The sequence below is a fragment of the Abrus precatorius genome, unplaced genomic scaffold (assembly GCF_003935025.1).
Source record: "Abrus precatorius isolate BTA unplaced genomic scaffold, Abrus_2018 Scaffold7, whole genome shotgun sequence".
Lineage (NCBI taxonomy): Eukaryota > Viridiplantae > Streptophyta > Magnoliopsida > Fabales > Fabaceae > Abrus > Abrus precatorius.
Genome location: NW_020874417.1, coordinates 4,083,672 through 4,106,903, shown reverse-complemented (window position 1 = coordinate 4,106,903; position 23,232 = coordinate 4,083,672). Strand labels below are relative to the sequence as shown.

The window sequence follows — 23,232 nt, the reverse complement described above, 5'->3', positions numbered from 1 at the left end:
AATTAGTGTTTCAATTTATAATTTATTTAATTGACTTATAAGCTTATTTGATGAAAATATAAATGCCCAATAAAAAATATATAACTTATTATTATTCTTTTTTACTTTTTGGATATTTTAATAAAAATTTCATTCCTTCTAGTCTTTAATATTAAAATATTATTGATATATTTTGATAAAATATTTTATCTTTAAAAAGATGATAAGGTTCCAAAATTAACTAACACTATAATAATATAAAAGAGAAAGTAATATTAGATATATATACAGACATATAATCATATAAATATTTCCATTTTTATATCGATTTATATTTACTAAATATAGTTACAAAATTAGTTTTATTAAAAAAATTTAATTTAAATTATTTTTTCAATTTTAACCAATCTATCAGTTATATTATTTAAACATAGCTTAAGCTTAATTTATTTATAGAAAAACATCTAGTTGTGTTGTCAAACGTATATAAATAAACTAGATAATGGCTGCCAGTGAGCTTTTAGGTGATTGCCAACGACTTAAAATCTTAAATATTTTATTAGTGTCTAATATTGACATTGATGATCTTCCATTAAGCCACAATGACCAATATCGTAAAATTGAATATGTGAATGCTATTCTTTATTTTTGAGGAATCGACGCTGAAGTATAAGAAAGAAGAAGATTTTTTAAAGGAGTAAATTATTGTTTTAATTTCTAATTTTGTATCCTTCGCTTATTTTAATTCTTAATTTATATAAAACTCTACTTTAGAAATATATTTTATATTAATATGTATAATCAGCTAATATCTGTAATAATTAACGAAAGTTTTTATTCAGAATGTTAAATTTTAATTTGACATCTAGTGACACATTTATCTTCAAAGAATATGTAATACTTAAAATAGTAATTATTGAAATTTATGTTTAAATTCACATTCTCTTATAGATTTAAAAAATTATCAATTTTTTTTTTTTACTTTATGTGACCTTAATCTTATATATATTGACATTCTTTAACAATTTAAAAAAGTAAAATAAATTTTAATTAAATTAAAAAATAAAAAAGGCTTATAAAATTAAATACTAAAGTATTGAAATATATTTGTTAAACCAAATTTATAGTTAGTTTACAGCTTTTTTTCAGTCAATAAACTAGTAATGCTATTTAGTAAATAAGAAATAAAATAACTTATAAAATTTATAACTTTTGAAAGCTAAGTTATGAAAATTTATTTCAAGTAACATTTAATTTATCAAAATAAGTTTTTAATAGTTTTTTAAATGTTTTATCCTTAATACAATTTACATTCACACAAAATAATCTTAACACTTTTCTTAGTCATTTAACATATTTTAGTTAATTACACAACTAATTTTTTAAAATAACTAATATAAATTGCTAGTTATAAATTATAAGTTTTTAACTGTAAATTATAAATTTTCAATTAATTTTATCCAAGAAAATCTCATATTCTTTGAGAGGGAGTTGAATGTCATTTGTTGGCATTTTCTTTTATCATTTTTTCCCCTCTTTCTTCATAATAAATGATGAGAAAATTTTTGAGTTGAGGACAGGATCTGCAATCCGCAGTGTCATTTAGAGCTTGAAGATTACAGGTGCCTTACACTACTTGTTCTTCCCCCCCCACCCCATGAGATCTCTCTGGACCTAAAAAAATGTGACTCTCCCTATAAAATATTAAAAAGAAACAAAAAAAATGAAGAAAACGCTACAAAGAACAAAAAATTGGCTATAAACACTTGATCAACCCTTACAGTGCTATACAAGGTGCACAATCCAATTAACGGGCAAGATTGACCGTACTCCAAATTGAGCTTGCAAAGGTTGCTCCAGCAGAACTTGATACCTGGGACGAGTTTTGTTGTTTGATTCTGATGTTCCTGAGGTCAGCAACAAAACCTGGTTTTGAAATGTGAACATCTTTCATATCAACATTGTTGTTGGTCAACTTGTCTACAACCTCTAACATTCGTGGCCTAAGCTTGGCGGTTTCTTGCACGCAAAGAAGCCCCACCTTTAGGAATTTTAAGGCTTCTTCCAATGGGAAGTTCATATTAAGCATGGGATCCACCAACTTTAATAAATTGTTAGCTTCATACGCAGCCCACGCCTGAAACCATGTTCAAACATGCACATTATTCACTTTGACCAAATCATAATAAGTCATAACATAACAGCTAACTAATTAAGAGCTTTATTACATCCTCCTAATAATTTTCGTATTACTTTGTAAAGTATAAATTATTAAATGTTCAATTTGGTTTAACATGAGTTTTTACTTCAGTTTCATACCTTCTCTACAATAAAACGTTCAATATCTTGATAGGCATCTACAACTGCTAGGCCACTGACAATTTGTAAAAGTAATACTCCAAAGCTATAAACATCTGATTTTCGCGAAACTTGACCGGAATTAGCATACTCTGGAGCCAAGTAACCCCTGTTGATTTTTTTTCAAAATGAAATAAACCCCTTTAATCACGGAACAAAAAGGAATATAATTTTTTAGTCGAAGTCAATTTTTTGCTATGTTCACACTCACAATGTCCCTGCAACTCGAGTGCTGATGTAAGATGCTTCATCTCTTAGCAATTTTGCCAAACCAAAGTCTGAAACTTTTGGTATGAAATTCCGATCAATAAGTATATTTTTGGCTTTGATGTCTCTGTGTACAATATGAGGCTTAAGCTCTTCATGGAGAAAGACAAGCCCCCGAGCCACACCTATGGATACTTCCTTCCTTGTTTCCCAGCTGAATCCCATCCTTCTCTCCTCCGAAGCTATTAATAAAAAAAACAACAATCATTAATTTCTCTCTTCAATTTGAAACGCTTGTGTGCAAACTCAGAAACACAGAGAACTTATCTTACCTAAGAAAGTATTGTGGAGGCTATTGTTCTCCATGTAATCATAGACTAAATATCTATGAACACCTTCCACACAACACCCTTTGAGACTTACTAGATTTTGGTGCTTTATATTAGCAAGTGTAGCCAATTCCGCCACAAATTCTCTCTCTCCTCGCATGGATTCAACCTCAACCGACAGCACCTTCACAGCTACAAAAGAACCATCCTTAAGCCTCCCCTTTAAAAGTAAAGTCAACGACCACAGTCAGTCTTCCACAACCATTAATTGCAATGCATCATTTCAATGACTAAAACTCAACAAATGGATGAGAATGTAGGATAACCTTATAGACAGAACCAAAGCCACCTTCTCCAACCTTGTATGAGGACTGAAAATTATTAGTGGCTAATTTCAATTGGTTATAAGTGAATACACGAAAGCTTCCATCATTATCTCCATCTGGGTAGTCTGCAGTGGAAGTGAAGAGATCAAACATGATGAATAAATAGTACTAATCAATGAAGGGGTAAAGGGTACATGACAAGGCAACAAGTGTGGTAATGTGTGTAGTGTATACCGTTGTTGTTTTGTCCATTGGTGGAAGCCGAAAAACAAGCAAGAAAAGAACAAGAGATCTTCATATCTCAAGCATAACAGTGCCTTGGATCTTCAGATTTGGGTCTATTATAAGAAGGTTTTGGAAAGGGTGAGCGTGTGAAGAAAATGAGAAAGACCATGTTTGAGGAAACAGAGAAGAACAAACGGTAAAGCTAGGTAAGCATTCATTATTATTATTATTATGCCTTTGACACTTTCTTCACTCATTTTCCGTTTTGAGAATATTTTATTTTATTTATTGGTCTCAAGTGACGACTCGTTCTCACGAAAGTTTCTGAGGTTAAAAAGTGTCAGCCAAATCATTCATTGTTATAATTATAACATGAAAAATGGAATGGAACGAGGAAATGTGTTTGCGCCTTTCCTTTTATTTTCATGCATAGTAACGGTATTATGTGACGCATTTAGTATCATGGATAATTTTTTTATATATATTTTTTTTATCATATTTTGTCAGAAAAATCAATTTTTAAAAGATATTCTAAATTTACCTAAAATTTAGAAAGAGTTCTTTACTGCGTGTTTACAGATAGACCATAAGAAATCAATTTTTTTTTATTGTTAAAAATATTTATTTTATTCAAAATATAACATTTATTTAATGTTTATTTTTTCAAGTAATTTGAAACATTAAATAATGTATATACAATACTTTGACATTACATATATATTGATACATAATAAAAGAAATCTCAATTTAAAAATATCTTGCTAAGGAGAATCCTAAAAGCATTGATTAGTGAGTATCTCTTTGGGTGTTTTGATTTGTTTTAAAATATTTGTTATTATGAAAAATAAGATAACATTAATTTTTCTTTCAGTTTCATTTATGGATATCTCGCCTAAATACATAAATGAATTTACAATTGCATTTGAAAAGGTCATATTCGTTAATCAAATCATAGTTACAAAAAAAAAAAACATTTTTTTTCTTGCCTGATACTTTAACTAGATTCATATTTGGAGTTCAAAGCCTTAAAGTGAGACTTTCCTGGGGGACTCATGCATCTATTTTTTATGAACTTTAAGCGACAGTGATTGGTAATTGGAACTTCATAATTGTATGATACTTCTTTTCTTAAGTTAGGGGCTTCTGGGCTTATGGATACTTGTATGAATTTTGTTTACTACATTATGTGTAATGTGATACAAAAATATTCGCTTGCTAATGACGATTGTTCATGGTAGATGTTTGAATGTTATGTTATACAACTGTTGTTGCTCTCGATAGTGTGTTTGGTTTGGAATCCTTAACCTTAGTTTGGTGGTTCGCAAGACTAAAAGGGTAGGGATGCTCAACTGCTTGGGATCACCTTACTTGTTTCAGGGATTACCTTTCGGGGGTACTGCATAGTTTTCTTAAAATGATTCTTATGATTGAGAATATATGTCTATGTTCTTTTTGTTTCCTTTCGGTGTGTGTGTTTTGTGTCATGAACATCTTGTTATAATAAAATTTGGTTAGAGATTTTTTTTTCTGTACAGCAAATCTACTAGTAATATTTTTGGAGATTGTTGTAATTCTTTGGCTTAATTATGTACCATTCTAATTTATATTATATGCGATTATAATTTCCTTGTTTTTTTAATTAATTAAGTTTTTATTTTTAAAACTGTACAAATTTAATTTCACGTCTACTCTCTTATATATAAATTTTATAAATTTTTATTTTTTAATCTAAATCTTTATAAATTGAATTGATTAAATTGTCTTCTATTCAAATTTAACCAACCTAGAGATCAAATTCTATCTAAAATAAAAAATCATTTTTTACTCTTTAAATTCTAATATCACTTATGATAAAATTCTTCAAATTTGATCAATTATTCACTACTTTTGAACTTTTAAATTCCTTTGATTTTCTAATTCTGCTATAAATTCTAAAAAAACTCAATATAAAATAAATAATTAAGGGTTTTAATAGAAAAAATATTTAAAAAATTAAATTTTTATAATATTAAAAATAGAAAAACTAACTTTTGAAAAAAAAAAAATAGGAGACCACAATTACATCTAGTTAGTAGTTTAAATTAAAAGAACAAAAAGTGCTATTTAACTTTTCCATTATCTTTTGATTGGTGGTCCTAACAAGTGGTTCTCACGTTGAAATTTTTATAATGCAAACTTACAATATATGAAAGAAAATAAGCGGAATTTTATGGCAAATGAACATGTATTAATAGGTTAAATAACTTAATTAAGTTGCTAGACAAAATTAAATTTTTCCAAAGTTTTCATGTTATCATGATGCTGGCAACATATATACGATGTATAATAAATTTTATCTGCAGAAGTTAAAATGGCATGTTGTTTATCCTTTCGAAGCTAAAAGATAGGACCTTAAGTAAAATTCTTAGACTTCTTAAACAATACTTTCTATTTGAATCTAAGGTAAAATTTTGTGGAGAACAAATTCCTAATTGCCATAACTTAGCAATAGTGACCTAAGTGAACTGAAAAAATACACTTTCTATTTCAAAGCTAAAGGATTAAGGTGAACATATTTATTGTCTCTAATCTTTTGTCAGACAGCTCTTTTAGTATATTTTTTATGGGAGTTGCTTAAAAATAAGCAATTTGTATAATGAGAGTTGCTCATACAAGCAACTGTTGCATGTAAAAAAATGGGACCTACACATACATACATGAAGTTGAAGTGAGAAAAGATTATGTAAGTCGTCTTTAATTGCATAGTTAAAAATGTTTTTCGTAAATGTTTGCTCTTCTTTCTTGTTTTGGTGAATAGGATGTTAATAATGATAATGAGTAATTGTTTTTTATGCTAGCTTTAATAAAAAAAAAAGTGACTAATTAATTGGGAATGATCGATTGATCACTGATTTCTTCTACTATTTTCCCTATAGCTTACAATGATATCATCATGAGCTCGTTAAATCCATTTTAACCTTCTTACTCTTGATCTAAAGCGCTGCTAAAACCGTGTTTTCTTCCTAAAGAATTCCAATTTTCAGTCATTTTATACAATCTCGATCCTCACAAGTTTGTGCTACAGCTCATTTGTAATTTCATTTTATTTCCAAGAGAATAGGAGTATAACTTTGTGACTAGTAAAGGGATTAAACGGCTTAGTTCTATTCTTTTATGCTCCTGTAGTTGTATTCATTGTTGAAGGCAAAAGGAAGTGTTGTTTTGGGTTCTTATTATTGTGGGTGTATTTTGAAATGTTTCCTCTGTTTAAGACAAGTGATGGTGATTATGGTGATTATTTTCTTTTTCATCTTTGAGATGTTTTTTTTAATCTGATTTCCTATATATGGGGGGGTAAGTTTTCGTTTTCCTTTAGCTTGGTGGTTTCTTTTGTGGAATTTCTTATCCTTTCTAGTATTTTACCCTACTTATTTATTAATATTTGTTTAACACAAACTTAAATATTTTTTTAGTTTATATTTTTGTAAAACTATTTTAATTTTAATATTTAATTTTGTTTAAATTTAACACTTTTAATTTTTAATAATGATATGTAAAGGAATTTATATTGGAATAATTTTATGTTTACAGGGAGAGAACTTTATATAGGAAACCTCTAATAAACTATTAGTAACAGTAATAGAAAGAAAGCTAACAATACAACTAATTAGTAATAACAGAAAGATAACAAGCTAACATATTAAATTAGCCATTTTCTATTTTATTCCTATTATCTAATACTCCCCCGCAAGCTGAGGAGTAAATATTAATGACTCTCAGCTTGGAAACCAAATAAGAGAAGGAGGAAGGCTCAAGAGCTTTAGTCATGATGTCAGCTGTTTGTTCAGAACTAGTGATAGGCAAAAGATGAAATAATTTGGCTTGAAGCTTCTCCCTAACAACATGACAATCAATGTCAATGTGTTTCGTGCGTTCATGAAAAACAACATTGGATGCAATATGTCGAGCAGGTTGACTATCACAATACAATAATGCTGGACTAAGGAAGGGAATTTTCATATCCTGCAGAATATATGTCAGTCATTGCAGTTTACACATAGTGGAAGCAAGAGCCCTGTACTCAGCTTCAGACGATGATCTGGATGTAGTGGATTGCTTCTTGGATTTCCAGGAAATTAGAGAGTCTCCTAAGAAGATGCAGTAGCCGATGATGGATCTTCGAGTCTCTGAACAAGTTCCCCAATCTGAATCACTAAATGCTTTAAGCTGTAATGTAGAAGAAGTGGGATAGAATAGGCCTTGTCCTGGTGCTCCTTTGAGATATCTTAGAACTCTTACTGCTGACTTATGATAAAAGTTTGTAGGGGAAGACATGAACTGACTAAGCTGCTAGACAGCAAAAGAAATGTCAGGTCTGGTTGTAGTTAAGTAGAGAAGCTTTCCAATGAGTCTCCTATACCCTGCAGCATCTTGATAAGGTTCTTCATCAGCTGTTTTGACCTTATGTGGCTTGACCATAGGAGTAGGAGCAGGCTTGGCTGCAAGATAACCAGTGTCAGCAAGGAGATCTAAAACATATTTCCTCTGAGACAGAGTGATGCCAAGATGAGATCTTGCAACCTCTAACCCAAGGAAATATTTTAGAGAACCTAAGTCTTTAATTTTGAATTGAGTGTCTAATTTGTGTTTAACCAATTGAATTTCAGAAGTGTCATTTCCAGCTAAAATTAAGTCATCAACATATACTAAAATAGCAGTAAAATGATCATTGGTGGATTTAGTAAAAGAGAGTGATCATGAAAAGATTGATGATAACCAAGGTTGTGTAAGTAAGAAGACAGCTTGGCAAACCATTGCCTACTGGCTTGTTTCAAGCCATAGAGAGATTTGTGAAGTTTGCAAACAGAATTAGGAGTAGAAGAAGTGAGACCTTGTGGTATTTCCATGTATATATCTTCATCTAAATCACCATGTAAGAAGGCATTATTTATGTCTAATTGGTGTAAATGCCAGTTTTGGGAAGACGCTATAGCCAAAAGAAGTCTAACTGTTCCTAAGTTAGCCACAGGTGCAAAAGTATCAAAGTAGTCTAAGCCTTCTATTTGCGTGTAGCCTTTTGCCACTAATCTGGCCTTATGCCTCTCAATGGAACCATCAGACCTATACTTTACTTTATATACCCATTTTGAACCAATAGGAGATTTGCCAGGAGGAAGGGAAACAATGGACCAAGTCTTATTCTCAGCCAAAGCTTGGAGCTCATTTTGCATAGCCTCGATCCACTTTTCATCCTTGACAGCTTGTTGATATGAAGTTGGTTCAGAATAAGTGGAAATAGAGAGAATATAATTGAGATGTTTCTGATTGAGGGAACCATAAGAAAGGACAGATTGCAGGGGATATTTGACTGAATTGTTGTTAGCAAAACTAGTAGTGTGAAGACTGCAATGATAATCCGATAGGTAAGCAGGTGGATTCCAAACTCTAGTGGATCTCCTGACTTGTTGTTCATCAGCATTGACCGGTAGCAGATTCTGAGCAGTAATAGAATCAGAAAAAGAAACATGTGTGGAAGGAATATTAGGATCATCTATTTGGAAATTAAAGGAGGAAGACTCGGTGAATTTAACAGTAGTGTCAGAAGTGTGTGGTTTAAAAGGAAAAATGTTCTCATAAAAAATCACATTTCTACTAACAAAAATTTGCCTAGTATTGATATCCATGACAATGTAACCCTTGGTCCCATTTTTAAATCCAAGAAAAATACACTTTTTGGCCCTAGGATCAAGCTTATTCCTATTTTGAGTTAAGGTGGAAACATAACATAAACTGCCAAAAACCTTTAAATTTAATAAAGTGGGCAATTCATTGTGTAAGATTTGGAAAGGGCATTTACCATGTAGAACAGGAGAAGGAAGTCTGTGGATCAAGTGGACAGCATGCATAACAGCAAAACTCCAGAAAATTTTAGGCATATGAGAATGAAATAACAAAGCTCTTGTAATGTTAAGTATATGTCTATGTTTCCTCTCCACAACAGAATTCTGTTGTGGAGTTTCAACGCAAGATGTTTGATGAATTATTCCATATTTAGAAAAGGCAGGGTGCATGACAAATTCAGCCCCATTATCACTCCTTATACATTTAATTTTCTTACCAAATTGAGTGTAAACAAAATTAATGAATTCATCAATTAAATTTATAGTTTCAAGTTTGGATTTCATGAGGAAAATCCAGACATGTCTAGAGTAGTCATCAATGACAGTGAGGAAGTATCTATGACTATGCATTGATGTAACAGATATGGGACCCCAAATGTCCATGTGTATGAGATCAAAGCAAGCAACAGTTTTAGTGTTACTAACAGGAAAAGGCAATTTAGATTGTTTTGCTAAATGGCAATAGTCACATATCATGGTAGAGTTAGAATGTACATAAGGAAATTGTTGACATACATGATGTAAAACCTTAGTAGAAGGATGGCCTAACCTAAAGTGCCACAAATCAAAACTAGTATGTTTATTGAGTACATTATTATCAAAAGAATTAACAGCAGAAATAGTAGGTACAACAGGCTTATTTGGTTCTTGCAGTATGTATAAATTCTTGTTTACTTTAGCTAGACTAATCATCCTCGAAGAAGTCATATCCTGTATGACACAAGAGAATTTGGCAAAAATTAAAACGCAATTTAATGTATCAGTGATTTTCTTAACAGAGATGAGGTTGAATTGAAATTCTGGAATGCAAAGAACATTGTTCAGATAAAAATCATTAGTGAAAGAAACAGTTTCAGAGAAATAAGCATGTGTAACAACACCATTAGGAAGACTGACTTGAATAGGTTCTATGGAATGATAGGTAACATAATTATTCAAAGAATTTGACACATGATCGGTGGCCCCAGTGTCTAAGATCCAAACACTGGGGTCAAGAAGATTACCTAGCTTTTGTTGATGGGTGTGATCCCTATTTTGAGTATTATGAGAAACCTGGTTAATGGTGTGCGTTTGGCCTTGAATGTCAGTCTTCTTGACCATTTCAATGATCTGTGCATAGTGTTCTGGTGTGAGATTTTTGAGAATATCATATTGCTCATTGCTTTGGCCAATAGATTCTTGACTATTGTTGTTTTGCTCAGAGGTTAAGGAATTAACAGAAGGGTTGGTAGATCTGTTTTTGAACTTGAAGTTTGGTGGAAAACCATGCTTGAAGTAACACGTTTCCATTGTGTGCCTTTCCTTCCCACAAAAACTGCACACCTTGATATTTCCTCCATTCACTGATCTACCTCTCCCTTGACTACCTTGGTTTCCTCCTCTGCCTGTTGAAGAACCTCTCCAGCCAAAATTCTGATCTATGGGAGTGGCAAGAACTCTTGACTCCATTGCTCCTACGTGTTGTCTTTCTTGCTGTATCAGTAATGGAAAAGCTTTCTTTATTGATGGAAGCTCTTCCATCATGAGGATTTGGCTTCTTACATGACTGTATTGATCGTTTAGTCCCTTCAAGAAACATATCACATATTCATAATCCCTATACTTCTTCATTGTCTTCATGAGATTACATGAACATTTTATAAAACAGGTGCAAGATGGAAGATGTCTCAAAACCTCCAATTCCTCCCATAAAGTTTTCAGATCAGTGTAGTATGTAGAAATTCCTCGATCCCCTTGTTTGATAGAATGAAGATCCTGCAGAAGATCAGAAACTCTGAAATGGTCTCCCTTCGAAAAGCGATCTTTGAGGTCCTCCCACAGTTCTTGGGCATTATCTATGTATATAACGCTTTGTGCAATTTTTGGTGGGAGAGTCTTGATAATCCAAGATACGGCAGTATTGTTGCATCTTTCCCAAGCGTCTCAAAGTGGATCTTTCTTGTCGGGTTCCTTGATAGATCTATCGACAAATTTGTATTTATTCTTCGATAATAACACTCTCTTGAAGTTCTTGCTCCACGAATGATAATTGACTCCATTGAGCTGAGGGTCAGAGATAATGGAGGCTGGGTTTTCTCCTGGATGGAGATAATACAGACTCGTAGGGTTTTGTGATTGATCTTCATCTTTGGATGAAACATTTTCTTTGATTGATTTTTCAGGTGTAGCATGATAAGAAACAGAGATGAATGCTAGCGGAAGAAGGTTATCGTGACAGAGCCCTCCCAAGGAGTGCTCTGATACCATAAAGGAATTTATATTGGAATAATTTTATGTTTACAGGGAGAGAACTTTATATAGGAAGCCTCTAATAAACTATTAGTAATATGACCAACTAAAATCTTATCACATATTAATTTTGTAAGTTATATGTCAAATTTTTTATTATGCTAAAAAAATTGAGATATTAAAAAGAGTGTGAGTTGATATAATCTATAATATTTAATAAAATTCACATAACTTTTGTTTATAATAGTAATTTTATATTCTTTAAACAATTTAAAGAATAGTTAAGTTTTTGAACAGAAATAAAACGTAATCAAAACTAAACAAAATAAAATTTAAAAATAAAATAATAAAATTATATTAACATATTTTTTATACTCTTAATTTTATTATTATTATTAATTTAATTATTATATTAATATATTATGTTATAATTCTTTTTATTTATAAAAAATAGAAATTACTTAAATCTGAATTATATTTTATTTGAAAGTAAAAATTTATTAAAAAAATGATAAAAAAGAAAATAAAAAATTTATTATAATATATATATATATATATATATATATATATATATAATCAGACCATGTAGCAAATAATATAAATAATATAATTATAAATAAATTATATAATAATATATACTTTTGTAACTTGCACGTATTTTAATTAAATTATTAGTTAATTTATCAATTTATATGTAATATATAAGTATGTGTTTTAATTTATTGTATCAGTAATATTTTTTATATTACATTAATATTATAGTGTAGCTAATTTTATGTTTATTTGTTAATGTAAAATAAAAAATTAATGAAACAAATAAAATTAAATATTTTGTAATTATTTTTTTAATTTAATAGTTATTATTGTTGTCATTTTATATATATATATATATATATATATATATAGTACATTAAGTTTAAATTTTTATATTAAGTTTTATCACATATTTTTAATTAAGATAAAAATTTAGAAATATAAGTTATTTTAATTTAAATATAAATTTTAATAATTCTTCCTATACTCATATATTATTTTTCTGCATCTATGAATTTTATAATATAAATATTTTTTATCTACAATTTTTATAATGACGATATTTATTTATTTTTTAAAATATAATAATTTTTTTAGCTGATTTAATAAATTTTGTAAGTGTTATTTTTTGTTATCAATTTTATGTGTTTACTGTGATTTTATTTATTGAATATAAGATATCTTTATACAAACAAAATATAATTATCATAAAAAATAATTAAAATAATTAATAATTTTATAAAATTAAATTGAGAAAAATAAAAATATAAAAATTTTATAATATGAAAATATTTATAATTAATGCTTAAATAATAATTTAAATATTATTTATAAAATTGTATAAAATTTATTACAATTATTTAATAATTATCAATAACACAAATAAAAATTTGAATATATGTAAAATAATTATATTTTTATTAATATTATCCAATAACAACAATCACTATAAATTTTTAATATTATACAAATTTTATTTTTTTTTATATTTTCTTAAGCAATTTTATTGGTATAAAATTTATTATTCACTACATCACAACAAATCACAAACCTAGCACAACTACATACCTCTGAGTCAAAGTTGTTATCACACTTATTTTTTATTCTTATTTTATTATTATCTATAGTTATTTTGAATATAAATATAAGATAAATTATTATATTTGTTTGAACAAGCTAAAGAGCAGCAAAGTCTCAATAAGATTAGAATGCAATCAAAATTAAAGAAACTAATATTTAAAAAAATTATAATATTATATTAATTTATTTTTTATCTTCTTAATTTTAGTATTATTAATATTTAATTATTATATTAATATACTATGTTATAATTTTTTATTTATAATAAATAAAAATTATATTATATTTGAAACTAAAAATATTTATACACGATTACACGTGTTTAAAAAATAAATTTATTTAATCATAAATTATTATAATTGTTATATTTAAACAAGCTGAAGAAGAATAAGACACGATTAAAACTAAACGAATTAAAATTTAAAAATAAAATATTGATATTCTTTTAATAAATTTTTCATATTTTTAATTTTATTATTATTAATATTTAATTATTATATTAATATATTATAGTATAATTTTTTATATTTATAATAAATAGAAATTACTTAAATTTAAATTATATTTTATTTGAAAGAAAAAATTTATAAAAAATGATAAGAAAGTAAAATAAAAAATTTATTATAATATATATATATATAATCAGACTATGTAGCAAATAATATAAATTATGTGAATGTTATTTATTTTATTAATTTTATGTATTTACTATAACTTTATTTGTTGAATATAAGATGTCTTTAAACAAATAAAATATATTTCTAAAATAAAACTAAAATATTTACTATTTATATAATTTTTAAAAATAAATCAATAAAAATAAAAATAAAAATTTTATTAATATAAAATATTTGTAATTAATACTTAAATAATATTTTAAATTTTATTTATAAAATTATATAAATATTATTATAATTATTTAATAATTATTAATAACATAGATAGAAATTAGAAAAATATATAAACTAATTTGATAATAAAATATTTATATTTTTATTAATATTAATTTTTTTTGTAACAGACTTTGTTAATAAACTTCAAGCAAGGTTAGGCCAAATAAACAGGCATGCCAGACCTAAAATAAAGCAAACCTTTAACAGATAATAGGTCAGACTCAGACTTAATAATTATGTTACAAGTCAGGCTTCTCAAGAAAAAAGTCTGGTCTGCATATCCTGTTTCCATCCCTAATTGTGAGTAAATAGCATTACTGTTCATCGACCAAGAGAGAGAATGAGTTCATATATCTTATAAATTGTTTTTATAAGATTTAAATTTTTAACCTTTTGAATTTTATTTCTACATTTACATTTCACATTTGTAAATATTTATACTAATTAAAAGAACATTAATTTATAATAAATAAAAATTTATTAATTTTAATTATTGTAAATAATATAAATTTAAGAGTAATTATCACGTATTTTTTTGTAAATAGTGATAACTTTTTCCAATTTGTTCATTACATTTATTTATATAATTATTTTTATATTTATAACCATTTTACTTTAGTTTTTTCTACATTTTTTTTGTTTTAAATAAAAATAACAATTAAAATTCATTAGTTATTAATGAATTTAAAAATTATTTTACTATATATTGATCTTAAATAAAATAATAATAATATATATGAATGTAATGAAAATTAATTATTTTTAATATTATACTTATAATTTTTAATAAAATTATTTATATAATATTTATTTATTTTAAATTTTGTACGTCCAATCAATAACACATTTCAATTTTGTTTATAACAATAATATTAATAGAAGATGCTCAAACTCTTTATATATATATATATATATATATATATATATATATATATATATATATTGACGTAGAAGATAATAAATTTAATAGAAAAAAGTCAAATAGTAAAACATGAGATAAATTTGTATTTAATTAATAGTTCTTTTATACAGGTTGAATTACTTTATTGATTGCAATAATATTTTTGATGAAATAAATAAACATAAGAAAATTCAAGTGTTAAAAATTATATTGAACTAATAAATAGATGTTTTGGTATATCCAGTTATCAAAGCCTAAAAAATATTGTTCACAATATATTATTAAAAAATATAAACAAGGTAAATGAACTATACAGTAAAATAATAATAATTTTATTCAATGAAAAGAAAAACATGTGTGCTTGGGTAATTGTGTATAAAGGAATAACCGAATAAGGGGCTATATACAGTTAATTTAATTTAAATTACATAATATTAAAAATTTATAAAAATTAAAAAGTAAATAAGTATTTCCTTTCTTGTTTTATAAGTAAGACCACTTTAAAAGATTTTTTATCTATTTGCAAAATTGTGATATTTTATGAAGGAGGAAAGGTAAGAAGAGTGTGTATACTAAGCAACCACGAGGAATCTCTTTTAGATACAAGAAACGATGGTTATGGAATATAAGGCAATGTTTGGGAGAAAATTATATGATTAAAATGATAATTCACTCGCAATGATTTGGTGCTTAATTTTGGTATTATTTATAAATAATGTATTTATGTTTGTAGTGGAATACACGTGTTAGGCACTTCCCACTTTCTTTTTCCTCCCCACAATATCATAATAATCAAACCAAAAGTAAAGAGAATAAAATAATAAAAACATCCCAATTTGGTATGCACAAGCTTTACCATTAAGTGCGCAAAAGCACTTTCTTGAATATAATTCAAATGTAAAATAAATGATTTTCAACTCAAATTAATATATTTTTAAAAGATCAATAGTTATTAGTTAAAATGTTCGATTTATATAACTTCAAAGAATAATTAAATAATTCTTTTGTTGGTGTAGAAAAATTTAATAGCTAGTTTACTCATTTAAAATTATACTAAATTTTAATGAATAGTTATAATCTCATTATATCTTATAAATAAATTTTATTTAAAATGAGGAAAATTCAAATTTAAATATATTAATTTTGTTTGATTTTCCACATCATTATTTTTTTTTTTAAGTTTGTTTTATCTTTCTTGTGATTTTAACATATGGGTTAAGTAAAATAAATTTTGTCATTTAAAAATTGATTCTTCAAATATTCTCAACCGTTTATTTGTCTGGCATCCAACAGTATCAAACATTTAGGTGCTTTGTCACTTTTTTCTCATAAGAAAATGGGTATAAGAAACACCTAAAACATGCATTAACTTGTGTTATTATTTCTTCATTACACAAAGTATCAACACAGCATTAGGTTTGTTGATTGTAGCCGGTAAAATAGGAAACGATTCTCCACCGTTCAAACTTGTTTTCTTGCCATTGTTGAAGTCTTCAAAATGTTACATAAAAAAGAGTAACAAAATCTCATAGGCTAAGACAAGATGCCAAAGCTGATATAACTAGCAGCATATCTGATAAATGTATATCAACCAATGTATAATTATTCCCTCTTTGAGTATTCATAGTAAAATATTTAGGGTTGTTTAGTTTCTGAAAATATTTTTCCTTTTTATTTTAAATTACAAATTTCTATCAACAATGTAGAAGGGAAACCACTGACAAGAAGTTGGAATACCAACTAAATTTTAGTTTTGGATTAGTTTAGCAAGACAACACAACTTAAGCATTCATTTTGAATAAGTGATGTATAAATATAAGAAGAGTTTTATTATTTAAATATCTAAAAATTAATATTACATATAATTATTTTCTATTTACATGTATTTAATAGAGAAAATATTTTTTATGACTTGAATGCTTTGAAAGTTGGTGAAAAAATATCCGCAAATTTCTCAAAAATATATTTATTTCTTTCATGGAGAATGACTACTGGCACATTCGATTTTTATTTAACTATTGGCACATTCATGTCTATGCACACCAAATTATAACTTGGATAGTAAAGAGTTACTAGGTTTTTTCTTATATTTTTATTTTAAATAACATAAAAATATTTTAAAAAATAAAAAATAAATTTTCAATTAAAAATTGTTGCAAATTTTAAATTTTTGATTAAATGAAAATTTTAACAGTTATTATAATTAAAATTATAGTACGTTTATTTGTTTTACTCATTTAGATAAATGAAATTTTGTTTACTTCTATTTCTATGAATTCAAATTATATATTTTTTACCATAACTTTTTCTCTTTATTTCTTTCTTTCTTTTCTTTCTATCTGATCTCATTTTCAGAACAAAGCTTAAGCCTTCCCAAGAACCCAAATGACGAGAAAGAGAGAACAAGTCGAAAGTTGAGAGAGCCCTCGTCTCATGTAATGATGGGGTTAGGCCCTAAAACGACAAACTAAAAGTTGAGTAGCGTGTCGAAAATGGCAGTGTGGATTCAGGAATCTAGAACATGATTTCTGTTTAAGGTAAAATAGTCCATTCCTATATCTTAAAAATAAAATTCTCAAAACTCATACACCATACTATAACATTATATTATATTAGAAAAATCACAAACCAAACAAAAGAGGGAAAAAAGTGGGTCACTTTAGCCAAAACCTTCACTTCCCATCCCTCATCAATGGTGTTCCTCTCACTGGGTGGAGCTTTACGCAATCCCATTATACCCTCCATCTTCCATCCAACAACTATCTAAAGAAACTGTGTCTCCATTTCTCTCTATTCACCATTATTTTTATTCTATTTTTGTTCTTATTTCTAATGCATTTTTCTCTGTCACTGTCTCATAACACTCTTTGAACCACCGCAAATAAAACAACCACACTCCTTTTACTCAACCCCACTTTTCTTCTTCCTTAAGCTTCCAAGTTTTGATTTTTCTCTAAATTATATTTAGAAAAAAAAAAATAACAGCTTTTCTGGGGTATTTTCGTAATTTTCTTCATTTTCATGGGTAACATAGGAAGCAGTGGTTCTAACAGCCGCCGGAGACACGGTGGCAGCGGCAGCGGGAGACGGATTCACCCGCCGCCGGTGCCTCCGCAGCCGGAAATCACGGCGAACCGGTTCGCGTACCCTCCCGCCGCCACGCCTTATCACAACTACCCCGGTTACTATCCGCCGCCGACAACCATACCGGCTCCGTTGCCGGCGCCGTACGACCACCATCACCGTCCGGCGGTAGACCCGATGTGGGGGCGTTACGCTCCGCCGCAACCGCTGCTGCCACCTACGCCGTATGTGGAGCATCAGAAGGCGGTTACTATAAAGAACGATGTCAACATCAAGAAGGAGAGTCTTAGGATTGAACCTGATGACGAAAATCCTGGGCGTTTTCTTGTGTCATTTACTTTCGATGCCACCGTTTCTGGGAGGTAACGCTGTTTTTCCTTATAATAATGATGATGATGTATGGCGTGTTTGCATCAGCTTATTTTTTAAGAAATGTTTATTTTTGTTAATTTCTCGAAATAGCTTTTATTATTATATTTCTAAATTTAAGGGTGATCAAACATGCACGTAATCAGATAATTTATGTTTTGTGGTTATTAGTGCATCGTGTGAATGGTAATTATGTGGCAGATGCAAGGTTTTGGAGTTGATAAGCTTGTTGAGTGTTTGCAGGGTTTAATTGCTCCATTTGCTTATTTGGATGGGGCAAATCTACTTACAGCTCTATCCATGCTTGTTATTCATGTTATTTTGTATTGATGATGGTAACTTACCATTTTGGACTGTGATGAGAACTTTTTATTGCAGTCTGTGTAGAATGGCGTGGTTAGTTTTTATTTATTGGCTCATGTTATTTCTAGCTAGCTTAGGAGAGTGTAAAAGGGGTGCATGACATAATGGTTATATTGGTATGAACTGGTGTCTATGAATTAAGTTGATACCTTAGAATTGAGATAGCTTAATGGCTTTTTCTGTGGAAGAGTTAATATACTTTTTGTATTGTGTGTATTTTGTGACGTACTAAATAAGCATATCTATGTGTTGCTAGGGTTCAATTTCCTTTGACAATCTGGGGAGCCCGATTGAAAGCAAAGTCAATTGCTGCTAAAGATTGCTAGCATGACAGATTATCTTCATTTGATAATCAGCATTGCTTATAAATTATTTAATTTTTCTCCCTGATCAATATATTCTGGATTTCAATCTGATCATGTGCTAGACAATATTTCACCGAGTTTTCATCTATTTGGGAATGTTTATTGAGGTTTTCTACAGTACCTTTTTTATCATGTTCCTTTTTTAGGGTGGTGAGGAAATCACTTGTTCTATTTTGCATGGGGTGTTGACTTTTAGCAATTGAAAGAGAAGTAGGTTAGTACACATTAATAGCGAGCAAGGTAGTCAAAATCGAGATCCTACCTAAGATCGGAAAGGTTAAGGAAACACATAAATTGTGTAATCATAACATGGATCGTAAGAACCTAAAAATACAAAATGATTTTGAATTCATATATATGCATAAAAAATAATAAAAATAAGACAAAATAACCTTAAATTACTAACAGCCACAAGCTTATAAGTCACAAAAATTCCAAATTCAGAACCCCCACCTGTAGCATCATCCTAGCTGCTTTCAATGTTAGCAGCACCTGAACTCCCAGTACCTCCCTAGCAGTTCCTTTCCCACTTAAAAGACTTTTGTAAATAACTAAACAGATTAAAAGAGTGTAACCTATCAGAGATCAGAAACTTGAATCCAGGATCCCAAATAGTGTAGCAAATGAACCAAAGCAGAGAGTAGTTGAACCCGCAAGAAAATGAACCAAGAGTTCAACCCAAAAGCAAAAGAACTGAAGTGTATAGGTTCCAAACCCAGAAGTAGAAAAACCAAGAATGGGTGTAGAACTTTTGTATGCATAAGAGCAAAAACAAAAGGTGAAGAAAAGTGCCAAAATGAATGAGTTAAAAGTCTTAAATCTAATGGACCAATTAAAAATGGGTCATAATTGTTGTTTATTTTCAAAAAAAATGAGTTCAAGTAGGATCAAAAAAATTGTTTGATCCTACGATCTAAGGAGTAAGATCTTATGATCCTAGCAAAACAAGTCAGTGAGTGTGATCGGGATCGCTGAGGCATAAGAAAATTATACGATCATACGTGTAAAATTGCAATTTTAACTACCATGATAGGGAGTGGGACAATTAACCGAGTTGAGAAAATAGTTGCCAATAATGCTTTAGTCAGTTTGTAAGCCGTGGTTTTCTGTGCCTGCACAACTGCTTAATGATCATCTAGTTTCCTGATATACATGTGCTAATATTTGTTATTACTGTCAAATCACCATTCTGGGAATCACTTTTATTTGTGACTGTTGAACTGTAGGTTTGTTTCCAGTAACATTAGCTGGTTAAGAGAGGAACTGTTCATTAGAGGAGAAAGTGGTCACACTATAATAGTTTGACTGTTTGATGTTTTGTGTTGACTGTTTATGGTTCAATTGCTAGCAAAATGACATTTTATTTTGAATAACTTTCCATGTTCAAGGATTGCTAACATATATCATCTAAAGTAATTTTCTGCATAATCACTAGTTATCCCTCTTTCGTGGTTAACCCACTCGTGTAGGAAAGTCCATGTCTTTTAAGTAGAATTAATTTATATTATCTACTGTAACTAAAAGATAACCAACCTTATATGCTCTTCATATCATATTTAGATGCAAATGGATTCTTATCTGGCATATTTGGAAATAGAATAGTTGAAATTGGTAAATAAAAAATATATGTAGGCAAATGCAATACTGACTTTTTCACTACCAAGTATCTGAATGGTTGGTTAAATGCATGCTTCTTGAGGGATTTTAATTTTCCAAAGTTGTATAAGAAAAAAAAATTTTAGCACATTTGAAGGCAATAAATTACTCAGTATTTTAAGTATTTATTACTTTCCTAGATCAAGGAGCATTTTGTAATCAGTACCAATATATGAGATGTGATTGACTCCGTGTAGTCAAAGCCCAAAAATGCACCTAAGCACTGTGGCGAGGCATTAGAAGTGATCAGTGCCTCTGCACTTTAGGAGCACCTTTCTGACTGACGTCAAAATAAATGTTAAAGTCAACATGATAAATGAATAACTAATTATCAGACTTTTTGACATTTTGGCAAACAGCTTAATGCTTTGTAAGTTGAACATCATTATCTTTTATTTTTACTATAAATGTTATGGTTGAGTAGTTTATTCTAATGGAAAACCAAAGCATAATAGTAATCAATTTTGTTATTTTAATTTTCTAACAGTAATGCCTTTCTTTAGTAAGGTGTACACTTTATGATGTGTCTTGCCTCAAGGCATTAAAACACCTTAGCACCATAAGCATGCCTTTCACCTTCAACTACCTTGTGTTGACTTAATACATGTCCTGTTTAGATTATGCATTAAACACTTAGTGGTGCTAAAGGTTTAATTGTCGTGTGTGTGTGACTATGAATATGGATATTTTGTTGAATAGTTCTTTTATTTGTTTGATCTAAGGGTTTTGTTTCCTTTTATCTCTATGACAGCATCACCATACTTTTCTTTGCAAAAGAAGGTGAAGGTTGCACCCTAACCCCAATGAAGGAAGATGTTCTTGCACCCGTGACTGTAAATTTCCAGCAAGGTCTTGGCCAGAAGTTTAAACAGCCAGCCGGAACTGGGATTGATTTTTCAATATTTGAGGAGTCTGAGTTATTGAATGTGGGGGACATGGATGTCTATCCAGTTGCTATCAAAGCAGATGCATCGTCTGGTGACCATGATGATGGATCAAATGAAACTCCAACACCCGGTAATACAAACTCTCAGATAACTCAAGCAGTGTTTGAGAAGGAGAAAGGAGAATTCCAGGTGAAGGTTATGAAGCAGATCTTATGGGTAAATGGAATGAGGTATGAACTGCAGGAGATATATGGTATTGGAAATTCAGTGGAGAGTGACTTGGATGGGAATGACCCTGGAAAAGAGTGCGTTATATGCTTGTCAGAGCCTAGGGACACAACTGTCCTTCCTTGTCGCCACATGGTATTTACAATTTTCCTTTTCTTTAAATTAATTTCTCTTGGTTTGGTTGACAGAATGATGCTCTGATGATAGTTATCAATACCGTGAGTATTAATTTACCAGAAACTGTTAAATGATATCCATGTATGCTGCTGCCAAATTTCATCAACAATCAGAACCTTTTGTGTTTACTTTTTTTATTTTGTGTGTTTTATTCAACTTATTTTAGAGCAATAATCATTTATTTTTGTCAGACTCGTGAGAGAGCATCTAAAAAATAAGCAATTGTTTTTCTAAAAAATAATATATACCAAATATGCACTTTTACCCCATAAATTATTGTGCTACTATTCAGTAATCAGTCTTAACAAACTGATTATTATCTTTGCTCAACTTTAACCATTGATATATACTTTGGATGGATTTGTTTCCTTGTTGTAGTGCATGTGTAGTGGATGTGCAAAGGTTTTGAGATTTCAGACAAATAGATGTCCAATTTGCAGACAACCAGTTGAGAGGCTTTTGGAGATCAAAGTTGGACCTGAACTTGAACCTCAAACTCAACCTCAACCTCAAGAGTGAAGATACAATTTTAGTAGTAACACAAGCTTCCTGTACAGTCCAACTGTTATACTTAATACTCTTAACTTACTTTCTCATGGCCTTTCCAATAATCCAAAAAAAAAAAAAATGGAAATTGGAATATATGTATGACATTCTGTTTGACATGGACAACGGGCTGGCATTGCACCTTATTTGTATTATTGTTGTATAAGCTAATGCCTACGCCATGCTTGTTTGGCTTTATTTCGGATTTCTAAATGGCTTTCCCTTCATATAATGTGTCTTACCCTCTTCGTATGACATTTTTTAATTTTGGTGCGTGTTTTAAAAACCCGCTCTAACTTAACGTGCAAGTTTGGATTCATGTTTATATGGTCATATATTTATGTTTACTAACACTAGTGGTTGCAATATTTGCATTAGATCCATGTTAACAAGACTATAATGTTGTTCCAAATATATACCAAGGCATGTGTATGGCATGGAATTGAGACGCATGTTTAGAGCATATACATCGTTTATTCAGAGAGTATCTTGGTTAGGAAATTGATTTATTGAATAGCTTTTATGTTCACAAACACGTCACTCAGCATACATTTTTACGAAAGGTATTGCAAAGTACGTCTGGGCTCATTTTTTAAGGTCCCAAAAGGCCCTGTGAG

At 29.2% G+C, this 23,232-nt stretch overlaps 2 protein-coding genes across 3 annotated transcripts; one reads left to right on the top strand and one right to left on the bottom strand.

The window, feature by feature from the left end:
• Positions 1-1,547: 1,547 nt before the first annotated feature.
• Positions 1,548-7,738, bottom strand: LOC113870798 (cold-responsive protein kinase 1-like). Its single transcript, XM_027507263.1, has 6 exons — positions 7,459-7,738; positions 3,200-3,324; positions 2,877-3,093; positions 2,549-2,786; positions 2,299-2,446; positions 1,548-2,116 (listed from the first exon to the last, which is right to left on the bottom strand). The coding sequence occupies exons 1-6, from the start codon at positions 7,736-7,738 to the stop codon at positions 1,787-1,789; spliced, it is 1,338 nt and encodes a 445-aa protein (XP_027363064.1). The 3' UTR covers positions 1,548-1,786.
• A 9,591-nt stretch (positions 7,739-17,329) lies between these two features.
• On the top strand, positions 17,330-22,840 carry LOC113872341 (probable E3 ubiquitin-protein ligase LOG2). Of its 2 annotated transcripts, XM_027509830.1 has the most exons (4): positions 17,330-17,477; positions 17,975-18,386; positions 21,529-22,027; positions 22,448-22,840. In XM_027509830.1, exons 2-4 carry the CDS (start codon positions 18,202-18,204, stop codon positions 22,586-22,588), a joined length of 825 nt encoding a protein of 274 aa, XP_027365631.1. In that variant the 5' UTR covers positions 17,330-17,477; positions 17,975-18,201; the 3' UTR covers positions 22,589-22,840. The 2 variants fall into 2 exon arrangements, with proteins under 2 accessions (XP_027365631.1, XP_027365630.1); XM_027509829.1 differs by lacking the exon at positions 17,330-17,477 and having other exon boundaries at positions 17,536-18,386; positions 22,448-22,824.
• The last annotated feature ends 392 nt before the right edge of the window (positions 22,841-23,232 follow it).

Bases quoted from the DNA above. Each gene is read 5' to 3' on its own strand.
- LOC113870798 (XM_027507263.1), bottom strand. From the start codon at position 7,738: ATGTCTTCCCCTACAAACTTTTATCATAAGTCAGCAGTAAGAGTTCTA. The intron at 3,094-3,199 runs GTTATCCTACAT...TTACTTTTAAAG, and splicing joins GCTTTGGTTCTGTCTATAAG to GGGAGGCTTAAGGATGGTTC. The intron at 2,117-2,298 runs GTATGAAACTGA...ACATGGTTTCAG, and splicing joins AACGTTTTATTGTAGAGAAG to GCGTGGGCTGCGTATGAAGC.
- LOC113872341 (XM_027509829.1), top strand. From the start codon at position 17,962: ATGGGTAACATAGGAAGCAGTGGTTCTAACAGCCGCCGGAGACACGGT. The intron at 18,387-21,528 runs GTAACGCTGTTT...TCTCTATGACAG, and splicing joins GATGCCACCGTTTCTGGGAG to CATCACCATACTTTTCTTTG. The intron at 22,028-22,447 runs GTATTTACAATT...TCCTTGTTGTAG, and splicing joins TCCTTCCTTGTCGCCACATG to TGCATGTGTAGTGGATGTGC.